The sequence below is a fragment of the Tyto alba genome, unplaced genomic scaffold (assembly GCF_018691265.1).
Source record: "Tyto alba isolate M040663 unplaced genomic scaffold, T.alba_DEE_v4.0 Super-Scaffold_46, whole genome shotgun sequence".
NCBI lineage: Eukaryota > Metazoa > Chordata > Aves > Strigiformes > Tytonidae > Tyto > Tyto alba.
Window position 1 is genome coordinate 15311815 of NW_024881322.1, and position 15724 is coordinate 15327538.

General features: G+C 41.2%; 1 protein-coding gene across 5 annotated transcripts in view; it reads left to right on the plus strand.

The window, feature by feature from the left end:
• Positions 1-15724, plus strand: part of HECW1 (HECT, C2 and WW domain containing E3 ubiquitin protein ligase 1) — a 267781-nt gene that overhangs the window by 92470 nt on the left and 159587 nt on the right. For all 5 annotated transcript variants that reach the window (XR_006166814.1, XM_042806277.1, XM_042806276.1 and 2 more), the window contains one exon: positions 11290-11397. Coding sequence is in view for 4 of the 5 variants with exons in the window: in XM_042806277.1 (XP_042662211.1) it covers positions 11290-11397 (108 nt within the window). In the remaining variant the exon portion in view is untranslated. The remainder of the gene's footprint in view (positions 1-11289; positions 11398-15724) is intronic.

Below are 15724 nucleotides of genomic sequence, written 5' to 3' on the forward strand. Positions count from 1 at the left end.
TGTAGGACATTTCAGGATGCTATTCAAAGGTTAAAGTAGACTGAAAAAAGACTTAAAGGAGTCCTTTCTGTATGGGAATTCTGGCTGCTTGCTCTTCATGTGAAGGAGATACAGCTGCTTTTATCACGAAGTACCTGTTTTTCTCCTCTTCAATCCATGTGCACATTCCTCAGGGTGACCAACTGGGAAGCAGTCTTTGCATTAGCAGGTAAAAGCTGGATTTAGAATTGGTTATTAGAGTGAACTTTTGCTCATGGTCTCAGGAAGTGGACTAAGCAGCCAGTCAATCTCTTCTAAAACAGTGTAAAAAATGGTGGTCGTGTGTCTCGTGGCAAAAAACAGTTGAATACATCCACCCTGTAGCTGCATGAAAGCATCCATGCACACCTATGTGATTTTGATGAAGGGCCATAGAAAAACTCCCTACTTTAAGGGAGAATAGTAAATGTTGACACTGTTGAAATATAGATGTTCTTACTTCAGTGCGTTCTAAGATTAGCTATGGTAAGATGACCAAAAATACGGGAAATGGAAGAACAAGCCTTTCTGGGTGCCTTCAGGAGTAGGAATTACATTTCATTTGTGCTAAGCCTGAACCCTAGAGATGTTCTCACTTCCCCTTGTATATACAATATATCAGCCCTGAGCTATGCAGAGGAACCTGTAAATTCTGTAACAACTCACCTGAGCTGTGCATTTGCCTTCCCTCAAGAGAACTATGGTATTATGAACATCAGCAGCCTTTCAGAAACATGCCCACAATCAAAAATGCATGTAAACACTCAAAAAGAATTCTCTGATAAATTCAGACATAATACAGCTCTGTTGCTGTTTTAAAATCTCTGGAATTTGAGTTTTCTTTGCAGAAAAGCAATATGTAAAGAAAGTGCACAGTGGTGGTGGTGGGGAAATAAGTGAAACCAAAACAAAGTTATGAATAATGAAGATAATGTGTTTCTGTATTTTTTTAAAAAGAACTCTCATTTAGTGGCTACTGTGAGACAGATAGAATATTTGCAGTTATTTATCTCAAAGTTTTCTTCTTCTTTGTTATCTCATTTACTATTTCTATTTGCTACAGTATGAAGCCTCTTAGATAAATTAATATGGACTGCTGGCAGCTGCCTGTAGATAAAGAGCTATCTCATAATTACTGCAGTGGCATTTTAGCTGCTACTAGATTTCACTTCTGTCATCATCTCCATATCTGATGTAGAGTAGTTAATGAGAAATATTTAAACCAGACTTCTGAAAGAATCATTTGCTCCAGTGTCTGTGCACGCTAATGTTGGGAATGTATCAGGGCTAACGTTATACTCTTCTTACCCATGTGCAGTAGGTATTTTTCTTTCAGTATTTCCTTATGGGAAAGCAAAACATGTTTAAAGGCTATTTATTAAAAGTTTCTTCATATACAAAACTTGTAGGGTCCAATTTCCTGACCATATTTGGCTTTTGACAGACTAGTTCCTCTCAAATTTATATAAATAGGAATTCTTGACCTAATTAGTGACTGAAGTTTAGCTTTAAAACAACATGTTTTCTTCCTCTGTTTCATTCTTTGATGTTTTTTCTTTCCCAAAAAGGCAATTCACCATAATTTGACAAATGTAATTTTTAAAGCTATTGGTTAATAGACATTTAAATATTTGCTTGAACACTCTCCCAGTTGATTTTAGTCTTAGAGGGCCTTGGGTTGCTGTTCTGCCCACTGAGGCAAGTAGAAAGATCGTTTTTCCTGCTGTCAGACTTGGATCAGAACTTGTTTGTACAGCTATTTTCCCAAGCATCCAGTGCATGCAGGCAGAAAGTTTCACATCTTGCCAGCAGAGATGGAAAATGTTGGAAACAGTAATGTGCATCTAAGGGTAGGAGGTGTGGGTCCTTGCCTTACAGCATTAATCCCTGATTCAGGCGCTCTCTGTGTGTTTGGATGGTTGCTCCACCTCTCTGCTTCAGATACAGCCATCTGTAAAACAAAACTCTTTACAACGTGCCTGCTTAGAGGGAATTTTGTTGATGTTTGGATTTGTTGTGACCTGGGGTTACCCATCTTCCTGATCCTTTTCTGGCCTTTGGAAGAGAACCTTGCTCTGGTCTGAGGGCTCCTCCTCAGTAGGACACCCTGTAGTTGGGACTCTTGCCAGGCGGGGGACGGTAGCCGTGGCTGGCTGTGAGCACCTCAGCAAATGAAGTTTTGTTCGACACCTGCAGTTCTGCTCTCCATAAAACATCAACAGAGGTGCCTAGAGGCCAGGCAGCTTTCACTACGCACAGAAATATTTATTTCAGGAACAAAAAGCCTCAGAGGAGCAAACCTCTCATTAAAAAAACACAATAGAAAGCCTGCACAAATGCTGAACAGAGAGAGTATTAGGTGTCGTAGGCCTTGGCAGATATCTTAGTGCAGCTATATCAGCTCTTTGTTCTAACCTGGTTTGACTTCACCTGGCTGCTCTTGGATCCAGTGTGACTTCTCTTTATCAGGCAGAGACGCTTTTTGCCTTTCCCCGTTCTGTATCTGGTGGACCACTGCAGCTGGACAAAACCAGGATATGCTGTTTCCAGCTCCACCAAGTGTGACACGAACACAGTCAGCTTTTGCTTCTGTTTCATCCCCCTTACAAGTAGATACAGTCAACACCTGAATGCAGGAGTCTCTGAATATTCCCGACACGTATCGCTTCTGGCCCGTTCTGCCTTTCAGGGCTTCCAAGGTTCACTTCTGTCATTTGTGTGGTGGTAATGTTGTTAGTAGCAATGCACCAAAAAGCTTCTGTAGAGGGGTTTGTGCAGTGGTGGTGTGTTTTATGGTCTTCTAGGGAAGTCATGGTAAAGAAGCCTGTAGGTTGCCAGTTCTTTTCCTTAAATATCCTTAATATGTGGTTGAGGTGTTTACTGTGTGTCAAAATATTCCCATTTTCATTTAGTATTTCTCCATAAAATAACAGCTATGGTATTATGAATCTCTTTCTAGGCGAACGAGTGGAAAAGTTTTCCACTTCAGCTTTCATCCTGAATATCAGGAGAGGGAAATTATGCAGACAGGGAGTACAGCAGCCTGGTGCCGCCTCAGTGATTTGCAGGGTCGTTACGCCTGTGAATAAAACTGCCTCTCTGCTGGGCAATGAGGGCCCGTATCACCATAGAGCCCATACTGATAATGAAGTCAGTAATGATCACCTACTAAAACATTTCTGAAGAAAACAATCAGTGGGGGATATTGGTGCACCAAAAAACGGGGTTTGGCCTCAGTCCTGCAAAAGAAGCATAATCCGTGCAGCAAGTTCAGACCATTGACTGGGTAGAATCAATCACGGCACACAGAGTGAACAGCACAAACAGAATTCTTGGCAGGATAAGGCTTAAAGCGGAAAGATTTGTTCTGTAGAGGTTGTCAAGCTAGCCATGTGGATTTTGAAGGTTCAGCATATGTTTTTCCTCTCTTAGTTTTCTAAACCAAACTAAATCATTTCCACTCCTTAGTGTTTATAACACTTAAACACGCTGTTCATATCATTTGAATATTCCCATGCTGCCCTTGATAACTACCATAATCACAGAATGGTTTGGGTTGGAAGGGACCTTAAAGCCCCCCCAGTGCCCCCCCCTGACCCGGGCAGGGCCCCTTCCCCCAGCCCAGGGTGCTCCCAGCCCCGTCCAACCTGGCCTTGAACCCTTCCAGGGAGGGGGCAGCCACAGCTGCTCTGGGCACCCTGGGCCAGCGCCTCACCCCCCGCACAGGGAAGGATTTCTGCCTTATAGTGATACACAGTAATGACTGTGTATGCATTTAACTTTTGTAATCCTTCTTATCCATTGATCTCTCCAGCCCTGAAGTAATTTTTTCTTCATTGAAGATCTTCCACTTCGTAATAAGCTTATAATTGATTACCATTTTTCAGATAAAATCACTCCAGATTCTGAAGAGATTCTTTGCACTGTAGTGCTTCAATGCACACATCAGAGTTATCTTTAGGGGTGTTCTTTTTCTGCTGTATCAGATCACAAGTGCCTGTCTAATTTACTGTCTGCTGTTATGTCTTCCAACATTGCTATAAGCCCATTTTTCAAATACTGCAAATTATTTCCCCCCTATTTAATGAACATTGTTAACCTGGACAAGTGTCATCCTTGTTCACATTTAAGATCTTCCTGTGTCCCTTTATATCATGTCTTTATACAGCCTTGGGCCTGCAGCTTCTCTTATTTTAGTATCTTCCAGCAAATTCAATGGGTGCACTGTTTTCTCCTAATCCTTATTTTCCAAATTGCACTGTAATCAATGGGGAGGCTTCCAGTGATGGTGAGAACTTTGGAACTGTTGTTAAAAACAAGCAAACAAAACTCTTCGATGTTGTACCTCATCACACATTGCCTATCTTCCCTTTTTCAGTATGCCCTGAGGCAGTCCTGATCATCTTGTTTGGACTCCTCCCTCCTGTCTTCAGTTCTGTGTGCAAGCTGGATGTCATTAATTGTGGAGAAGTTCGTGCAAGACATAGCTGAAGTATAGCTGTTGCTATACTAAAACCCAGATGTGGTCCATCTGCTGCAGGGGTGAGAATAAATCTGGAAGTGCAGGAGCTTTAACACAGAAGTCCGGAGCTGGGACAGGCGTAGTTGAAGCAGCAATGAGAGCTGTGTGGATACGATCACACTTCTAACTATGCTGAACCAAATGACACTGGTATTCCTAGAGAGATGCCCATCCCACTGCAACCTAACATCTGCTGTGGGTTTTTTAGCCCCCGTAAGCTGCTGTTGCTGAGCTGTAGCTCAGGTCTTTGCTTTCATCATTCTGTCTTCCATTTCAGCAGAAGATTTGTGGTTATTGGAGAGAAATAGATGAGTAGCAGGTTGTGCTGGGGCACAGATCCCAACCACCTCAAGAATGCCATTGAAGAATAAGGGCCCATGGCCATCAGCTCTGTTTTCAGCCAGAGGATCCACTGTTACAGGGAAGGAGAGGGAAGTCCCTCAAGTGACAGAGCTCAGAGTCTCAGAGTGCTTAGCTTAAGTGCAAGGTCAGCAGGATGGTGAGGAAGGACTGGATCCACAGGTCATCCAGAGCCTTCTGAAAACCCATAGGCATATCAGCCCCAGGATTTAATAGGGTCTCTGTCACTTACAGTCTTGCTTGCTTTTTTTATTGGCATCTGTGTCGTGAAAGATCAGAGTGATATTTCCCAGCAGTAATTTGGAGGCTGCTGAAGTGGTAAATGATAAATTCATGTACGGCTCTGAAAGTAAGCAAGATGTTCAAAGTTAAAAGTGTTTTGCTGAAAGTTGTAAATCCTTGATTTTGGGAGTGGACAACAGATGTCCTTCGGGTTTCAGGTGTAATTCTTCTGCTTCAGATGAGGTGGTTCAGGTTTTGAACCCACCATGCCTGCCTTTCTGTGTGCCTGGAACAGTTTTACTTAGGATAGCATCTTCTGCCCGCAGTGACCAAGAACTGTTGAGACTTTGCCAAGTCTACCGCTGTTTTATTACAGTTTATGCTCTTTCATCTCCCTATTTTCCTTTGGTCGCTCTCTAGCCATGTCTTCCTCTCACTGCTATTCTCCACTCATTGCTCACATTGTCTCCCTTCCAGTTTAGTTTTCTTTAACTGGGTGTGGGGGTTAATTTTTGTGGGATTAGGATGGAACCATTCCTGTACTTGAAAAAAAGCACATGCATAGCTCTTAGATGAAGGACTGAGCTTTCAGCACCAATGAAGGATTAGGCCTTTTTTTTCCAGAACCTTTCTCCCTAGGAAGCTATAGAAGGAGGGATGCTAACTGTAAATTGCAGTATATTCATTGTCTGCAGCAGAAATTGGCAAATGAATTAACAGTGAAGTTTCAATCCATGTTGATCTGTAGCTGCTAAAGTCTGTGGGAATGTTCCTATTGACTCCTATAATGATAGCCATTATTTGTGATTTTTTTTTTTTTGACTGTGGTATCTTTGTAAATAAGAAATGGGTATCTGCATCTTTGCATACATTTCTCATTAATAGCTCTCACCTGCAGAGTGATGACCACTTGTATTGCACAGCTCTTTGGAAGCACAGTTTCCAAGGGCTGGGTTTTGCAATGCTCAAAGGTTACAAAAGGAAACATTGGCATGGCCTGATACAACTCACGATGAGCTGCACTTACGGTTGTAGAGGCTGTTATCATCTTCAAGTGATAAATTGGGTGGTAAGAGAAGAAACATCAGAAATAGGAAGCTTATTTATGGCTTACACCCGTGTTATCTTGCAAACTCATTTTATTTTATTGATATTCTATGCTTTAGAATGTCCCTTTTCTGCAGCTTTCCATGCAAATTGCAAAACAGATCAACCAGAACCTGGCCTCTTTGTACAGAAGATGAGTTTTAAAAGCATTTTGCTAACTGTCTTTCTATATCATTATAGTGCAGGCATATAGGCCAAAAGCACTTTTAAATTTCAAACTAAAGCAAATTTGTTCAGCCAAAGACTGTAAGTCCTTCTGTAATTTCAGGACTACAGCATTTTATATTCATAAGGAATCAAGACGTGAAGTGTAGCTTCTATTTTTATGCCATAATTACATTAAGTTTATAGAAAGCAAGTGTTGTAATATGTAGTACTAAATCAAATTAGTGATGGACGAGAGACTGGAATAGTGTACCAAGTTCAGGCACCTGTCTGACATTGTATTCCTGTCTCATGTTAATTATTTTCTTCTTTGAATGTAGTCCACATTATTCTAAATTTTGTCGCTGTTATTCTTGGAGGATGCAGAAGGATAGGCTGATCATATATATCAGCAAAATACTGTTTGAGAAAGGGGGGTAGGTTTTGCATTTCTGTCTTTTAAGTAAAACCAAACTAATCAAAAGGGTCACTCAGCTGTTTTTACTTTGAACTCCATCAGTCCTTCTGAGGAAGATCTATTGACTATCTGTTTGCTTCTCTGTAGGAATTTCAGGCAAGCCTTCAAATACCCAGGTCCTGTCTCCTCCGTGTGCGCTGCTGACAGCACTTGAAGTCCCCATTAAATTCTTTACAGATCTTTCTGAGGGGCGGCCTTTATCAACATTTTCCCTAATTCCTCTGAAGAACGGCACGCTTTTTGTCAGTTGGTTGCTGTCTTTCATCTGAAAGATAGCTTTCTTTGGCCATGGTTCTTTATCTCTCTCTATAGATAGCGTTTGTGAAGTATGTTGGGATGGCTCAGCATGGAAGTGACAGCGCAGAATATTTTTAGCAGTAAAAGGCTGTGCTCTCTGTTTTGGTGAGGACGAGCAGTCCATCAGGGTTGCTGCTGGTTCCCAAAGCACATGCTAACGTTTGCCTCTAGCGTGCCTCGGTCCCTCTGGCTGCCTGGTGCCTGGTCGTGCATCAACCTTCTCCGTTCCCTCTGGGGACCAGGTGAGATGCGGGAGGTCGGACGGCTGCTGCTCCTGTCCCAGCGCAGCTTTGCAGCCCTGCAGCCACCGTCCCTCTCACCAGCACGAGGCAGCCAAGTGGGGCCAAACCCAGGCTACGCGCTGGATTGCCAGCTAAGAAGAGAGCTAGTTTAAAGGCTAATCTCATTTCAAAAACAGAGGGAGGGAGATGCATTACAATGCTTCATTGGAAAAATGTCAAAAGCCATTAGGTGCTGGCTGAAGTATATGAGAGGGAGCAACATTAACTCTTCATTCTGTGTGGAGGTGAGATGAAGCATTTCACCATTTACCTTTGGGAATTAAGATGCAACGTGTTTTTAAGGTCAGTTCCTTTGTTATGGAGATTCTCAGTAGAAATATGAAATAAAATTTGTTTTCCTTTGCACATACTCTTTAATATACCATACCATATCATCTGTTCACTTACATATGGCATGAATGCTGATAAAGATATGTACACACATATGCACATATATGTAGTTCACTAAACAGCTGTGTATTTCCCATGCACAATTTTCTTTGTCAATGTGCTACATACATAATGTCCATGTTCAGGGGATAGCATGCCTGGAATAGTATCACCTGCCGATTTAAACCAGGTTGATCGGTTGTATTCATACATTCCAACCTCCTGACCAGTTTCAGCTACTGCTATTTTTAACTTGCCAGGGGATATTTCTCTATCTTTCACCTTCCAAAAATACATACCTTCAAAAACTGAAAGATTTCCCTTTTGGACCTGCATGTGTTTCTCTAGAGCTAAAGTTTGTCTGGCTTAAAAATGCTAACTAATGTAAATTTCTACTGGACTACAAATAAGTTTTATTTCTTTGGAAAGAGGGAAGTATCAAGCTTTACAAAAGAGAAAGGGTTTACATCTGGCTGTGAGAAGGATCTATATACTGGATTTCTAAATCATGCCATTTATAAATATGTTTTGTTTACAAAAATGGTTTTCATACTTAAAGGCTCCGCTGCTCCTACTTGGGGTGACCTGCATATTGCAGAGCTCCATAAATGCATAATAAAATACCCTTTCTACTGCCTGAGCCTGTATTTCATCAGTGGCCGCTGTCCCTGAGCTGTGTCTTCAGGACTAGCTCCACCTGTGTCCCTTCCCCGATGGGCTTCGCCACCTGACCTTTTGCTCTGGACGCCGTCCTTCCTGCACACCCCTTCCTCTCGCCTCCATGTGCAGATGCTACTTGAGGGGGACCAGCTTTTTTCAGCTTTCCCGTGGCCTCCTCTCAGCTGTAACCACAGACCATCTTGCTTACCCCTTCCCTTTGGGGTTCTTCTGCCTTGGACGTGCAGATGGAGAGTGGTCCTTTGTCTCATCCTGGTTTTCCAGGCTTCCTGCACATTTCCAACGAGAAGGAGGGAAAGGCTTTCTGCAGTCATCCCCGCTGGCTCAGCTCCCAGTAGGGATGTGATTTGGTTTGGGTACGGGCCTATGCCGACACCTCTGTCAAAGCAGAGAGATTGCGTGACGCAGAGTTCCCGCTGCCTTTGCGCCAGCTGCGGGAAGCAGACAACAGCCGAGGCAGTGGAAGTGCCAGCAGGCCCCCACAGACACCACGTATGAACGCAGCATTTTAAATCTGATTCTGGGATCTCTTGTACCACTAAACTCTGTCCTAAAATGTCTGCAATTTCTTAAGCAAGGCCATCCAGTCTAGCTCAGTTAAGCCTCCTTAAGCAAGCATGGTATTTTATAAACAGTGTATTTTGAGCAACAGTAATTACCCATATATCTTAATAACATAGCGAGGCGTTGGAGCATCTCCAGCAGCTTACAGAGACTAAATATGACAAATAACCGTCAGGAGTGATGAAGCCAGAGAGCAGCATTCCTGAGCTGAGGGATGCCCTCAGTGCTTCATCAGGACAAGGGGCTGGGCAGGGTTCCCAGGCTCCACCTCAGTGCAATGTTTCAGTATATGCTCACCTTTGAGTATGAAGTGTTTCTCCTGCCAAAGCAAAAGGGGCAGACAGTTCATAGGTTTAAATCTCCTCGTGTGTATATAAATGTTCCTACTCCCACAGAATGACGGGTGCAATTCTGGGTAATCTGTATCCAGGATGGTCCTTTACTGAGGGTAGTCATTAGCAAGCCAAAGCTCCGAGAGCAATGGTGAATATGTATCTGCCTTTTTAAAATATGTAATTAGGCATTTAAAAGAAGACACAACCAGCTAGAAAGTACAGAGGAGGACCAAAAATCATACCAGAGGATTTTACCCTTGAAGGGTTACCGCAGAGATGTACTATGTGAGTGTGCTGAAAGATTTCCACTTCAATACAGAGCATGAAACACAGCTAGTGAAATAATTACTGACAATTATCAAGTCAGCAAGGGGAAAATGTATTGTAGATAGCATTGCCATCTATAATTATTCATTGCAATAATTATTGACCCTGTTAAGAGAATTTCTGTTGTAAATCCCTCAAGAGAGTGGCACCAAAGAGTTCAGTGTCGGTAGCCCATTTACTTTCCTCCTTTGAAAGCACAACTGTGTAAAACCAACGGGGCAATGTTGACATCTGCTTGCTGATTTGTTCTTTCAGTGTAGTAGGAAAGTGTAGTTTCCTTCAATTTAGAAGTCTACTTTGTTTAACATTCATATATATATGTATATATTAATAATCTGTTAGTCTTTGAGTTTCTTGGCTTTGTCTGTTGATCTGCCTCTTGTGCTCAGCAGTTAGTCACACCATCAGTCTGTCCTCAAGCACGGTGTCCCTCGTTGCCTGGCATCATCTTTGTTTTCCCACTGACCTGTGTGATAACGAAGCGAGTGCTTCACAGTGTTTACAATCGATGTATTTTAATCAAATTTAGTGGTGATCAAAACCATAAGTGCTGGCCCGGTATGGTGGCAATATGTTCATTTTTGTTTACTTGGAAGCTGCGTGTAAGCTGGTAAGTTGATGAGCGTGGCCCTGAGGCTGCAGCACGGCCTCGCTGGTTGGTTTTTAAACTGTTGGATAAAAGAGGGTGAAGAACCAGGCCTGGAGGCCAGATGTGTTTTCTTACATCTACACCATGTAGGGCTTGCAGATTGGGTGGGAAAAGAACTCGTTGAAGCAGTCTAAAATGCAACTTGGAAGCAGAATAAAAATGTATTTATGTGGACAACCAGAAGGCCGCTGCTCAGGCCTGTGACCTGTCCACGTTTTATTTATATTCAGCCCTGTGCAAGCAAGGCCATTGCTTCCTCAGCCTTGGTTTTCAGCAACTTTTTGGAGGTTATTCATTTTTATAGATTACTCCTTGACTTCTCTGAAGATCAGTGTGGTAGTCTGACAGCTGCTAGGTGTCTCGAAACACTGTGAGGGGACAGTGTTTTGTTGTCAGTCATTTGGTGTTGGAGGCCAAGAGCTATGCAGGCATGCAGTTAGAGGGATTCTTCAAAAATAAATATCCTTAGCTGTACTCTGCAAGAAATAACCACATCAGTTTTGATACGAGTGTAGCACAGATGCCAACATTTAACTGTTTTCTGTGGTTGCTTTTGTTAAGGGAAGGGCCGGTGCAAAGGGGGGGATTATTTTTTGCTGCCATTCTCTCTTACAGCTAGGTAATTACCTTCGATTAAGTAAGGGTTCATCTATGCTAAACTAGATGTTTTGATTTTTGAGAATTTTATAGGGATGTATTTTTTAAAATTACATTTCAGGAAAAGCTGTGATTTTTAAGAAGGGCTGCACTTTTCAAAAATATAAATGAGTGAAAGAACCAATTTCTCAACATGTGGTGCCAAGCTGTCTAGCAGCTCTAGGACGTTCTGTCAAGCCAAAGGCGTATTTTTAGCCTGACTCTCTGCTACGTATGTTGTCATAACAGGTGTTTGATGAGACCGTTTTCTTTGTTTATAGATGAGGTCTTGTCCGAAAACTTTTTGGACTACAAGAACCGTGGCGTCAATGGCTCTCACCGTGGTCAGATTATCTGGAAGATTGATGCCAGCTCTTACTTTGTGGAGCGTAAGTATTTTTCCAGTCCTGCTATGGTATAATTCAATCACTGCAGAAAGATAATCGAACTGCTTAAGTTGTTCTTATGCCAAATGTGTCCTTTAAGAAAGGCCAAAAAAGTTACCAAAATCTTTCAATGTATTGAGAGGAACTGAAACATTTTAGAGAGTAGAAATCCACAGTTTCTGCAAGCAAATAAATTTTGTGGGCTTTGACTTATTTACATCTATGTTTTTTATACAGTCATGAATAAGTGTTTTAATCCATTTGCTGTTACTTGGACTGTATCATTAGTAATGAGCTGCATTAACTTTAATATGGTATTAAGGAAAAGAGAAACTCGGGGGTTATAATCTCACTCCAGGAAGATTCACACTGACATTTAATTGGAAAACTTCATGGCATCCGGCTTCCACTAGATTCAGAGGTAAAAAGGGTCAAGTTCTGATCATCATCTGGACTGATAAAGGTAGAAGAATATATAGTCGCAGCAAGGTATGCTGATTTCAAATTAATCATTCCTCATTGCATTCATATATTACCCAAGGCATCTGATGCAATGCAGTGCAACTCTTTTCCACCCCCTTAGCAATCAAAATACAGAAACACTGAACTTGCTTCTGCAGAGTACTATGCACCTTGTACAGCAAGTTAAGATTTCCAGGCTTGGCTGTCCCACATCCCTGACCAAAGTGAGCCTGACCATGCAAGTCCTTCCTCCTTTCAAAGAATTACCATGTGCTAGTGTGAACGAAATTCAGGATCATCTTTGGAGGACAGAAACAGGATATTCAAAAGACTGGACTGAAATCTAGAATAAAGCATCTGTGGTGAAAGAGCTACCTGTATCCTTAAGGAGGAGTTAAGTGTGAAGAAGCCTAGCATGTGACAATTTCAGTTTTTCAATTGTACTGAATGTTTCCAACAATCTACCTTAGCCTGCTGGGCAAAATTCAGAAGTTTTGTAAAAGCATATATAAATTGCATGATAGCCAGATATATCTGTTTAAGACTGAATTTAAAAGCAGTCAAGGGAATCTTTGATACAACCTAAATTCTAAAGGATTTGGAAAGGATACGAGTTATACTCGATTAGATTAATCTATGACTTTGATCTTAAGTAGCTGGTATCACCAAGGATGCTACATGCATTTTACAGATACTCAGTCCTAGAAACAGGTTATCTCTTTGCAGTAGGAAGCATTGCTGATGATCTGTAATTCCTGGTGTTAAGTTAAATTGAGAATGTTGTTCTAAAGAATTAAGGGAGCTGCTGAAATGTCTACAAGACATACAGAATGCTTATATCCTGTGTTTTGAAAAATGCATTTATGGGAAATATATAAGAACATTGGTTTTAGTTATCCTGATTTTGGGGCAGAAATACATTACAGGATCTAACCTTTAAAGCAGACTCTAATTTGCAGCTGCTTCTTTGAGCTGTGGTTACTAATCTGTGAGACTGATCATGCTTTCTTTTAGCTGTTAAAGAAGTGTGGGAAGGAGATATAAAGTCCCAGAACTGGGGCTTGAAGAGGCCTTAGTACCTCGGTTTATTGGGGAAGGGTGGAAGGTGGGCTGGGTTGCCAGTAACTTTCCTGCCTAATCCACAGCACAAAAGAAAGAGGCTATGTGAGAAATGCTTCGGAGAAAGCTCTTCAGGTGGGCCACATTTCATTAAGGGCTCAACTGCACAATGAATTATGTCAGCTTAATAAGTTGCCCCCATTAACCAAGACATAGCAGCTGTTGTTAATTGATTGCATGTACATTCTTCACTTGCCCTACTGTAAGAAAATGCAACTTAGCATAACCATCCTTCACTGATCCTTAAAATGAAGTCGTACTACACCGTAGTTGGGCAGCCCACGCATGATGAGTTGCTGCCTCTTGGTAATTTGTTATGCTGCCATCATGAGGTTGTGAATCTCAACCCTGAGATTATGTACCAGTGCACTCACCAAGGACAAATCATTGCCCTGTCCAGAATTAAAATAGGAGAAAATGAAGTAGGCAGTAGTAAATAATAGCAGGTGTGGATACTCTTAGAGCCACTTGACTACTGAAGTGGGAAGTTTAAGCAGTGAAAAATGTTGATGTATGTGAATTTTAGATATCTAAAGGCATATTTGAGGGTTTGTGATCATTGCTGAGACTCATACATGAAAGTACAGAGCTTTGCAGTTGATTGAATGTTATGTTGAAAACTGCAGTGTATGAAAACCTCATGTATTTTCTGTCCAAAGAGGAAGGTTTAAACCACCTTCCTTCAGACTTTTATTTTTTGGACAGGGATCATATCTTCCTTTTACAATGCATAGCACACAGTATGGTGGCCTTTGCAGCAACCAGAAAGATACTGGTCATCAAAATTTCCTTAAGGAATCTATTTTCTTTTTCTTGCAATTCACGACAGAACTGAGAGAACCTGGTGGAGAGGGCAAGGGTACGTTCAGTGGTAACATGCCATAAGAATTGCCATGTTGGCCCAAAGTTAACCTGATCAGTGTCCTGTCTCCAACAGTGGCCAATAGCGTAGACTTGTGGAGGGTATAAAGGTAAGCAAGTGTTAGTGAGTCTTCTAGCAAGGGTATTCTTAGCTTCTGTTAATCTGTAGCTCAGGTGCTTCCTGAGATAGTTAGTCTCTTTATTTAGTGTAAGATGTGGTAATTTTTTTTCAAAATATCTGTATTGGTTTTTTATGCATTATGTTATACTTCCCTTAACTTGCTATTGATTGGAGTCTTGTTGATTATAGCATTAATTCTCTATAGAACAGAGTAGGTCACTTGTGAAGGCAGCCCTTAATTTCTGCTTTTGCTTTTCCTGTAACTCTCTGTACCTTGGTATCTGTTCACCACATGAGTCAATATTGGCAACTTACCAACCGCACAGTGCTTCAGAAAACGTTATGGTATACACTGCAGTGTTTGGCCCGTCATAGCTGGCAGGAGCCGCAATAAAGTGGAAATGACAGTATGGCCAAATAAAGAATCAGCCTTACATAGAGAATTTGAAGTTCCCAAGAACTTGAGGCACCCCAGGCAGACAGGTTCCTGTTCTTGAAATCTATAAAGATTTAACATTTTGGAGGGTTCTGTTGTGTGCGGTAAATAAGCTTTTTATCAGGGAACCATGGGGATCATCCTGTCCAAACTCAGAAGTCAAAGTTTTTCTTTTGTCAACAGTTAGACTTTAGGACTCCCCAGGGGGTGTTTTTGTACCACATTTAAGGAAATTACCCTTATGCTGTGACCAGCCAGCCATTTGACATAAAGAGCTTAAAAAGACATGTTTGAACTTTTTTTTTTATTAAGGAGCTATATGAGGGAACTTGAAAAATCAAAGTTATTAAAGGTTGGCTGATTTGCAACAGTGAAATTCCCATTACTATGAAAAAAGAAGTGTTAGGAATGAGGTCAAATAAATAGGGAGCTATTACTCTTTCTCTGTGTTTTGAATCTGGAGGCATATATAATGTGTTTGGGAGTATTTTATTCAAAAGCCTTAATGTTCCCCAATTAGTTATCCTTTCTTTCCTGCATTTTCGAAAATTAACAAGCAAATTAAATATGACACACCAACTCTGTAGCCTGTAGTCATTATACATAAACCCACTATTTAGGTACTTAGGATACTGACATCTAATCACAGACATCAGAAATATAACAGGAATCTTCTATCAGACACAGTTGTAATGATAATTACTGGCAAAACCCATCAACCTGGAGGACCACACTGGGCAGAAATTGTGCATGTGCTGCTGCTATGGGCAGAAGAAACTACCAATATTGTGGGAGATTCATAGAAGTGCATCACGAGTAGAGAACACAGAGGAAAGCATGGCAAGAAACTGAAACCATTTTTTGTGTTAACTGCACTTCTTATAGTTTTATAAAACTGAAATTCTGCAATTTAGGTGCTTCTCTGTTTAAGCTATACTTTCTCAGTATTCTCAGTGGACTATCCAGTCTGAGTCATTAAGGGTTACTTTTTCAGGTATATTTAAAATCTCACTAGGTTAAGAAAATGCTTTTTGTGTGGTAGATCAATGACCGTGCAAAATAGTTTTCTCTTTTTGGAACATGCTTCTATGTTTTGGGGGTATTTGGGGAAAATACACGGTGCTTTTGAATTTGCTGGTAGCCTGGTTTAAGACTACCTAGAGAGCCCTTATCACTTGTCAAAACAAAGAGTTTCTTAACATATACCCGTACAGCATTTTCAGATATCACAGACGTTCAAAGTTTGTGTTCTTTTTAGTGATCTACTTTTTCACCTTGAAAAGGAGTAATACCTTTCCTAGAGAAGCCAATGCTTTTCCACTTTGCATATC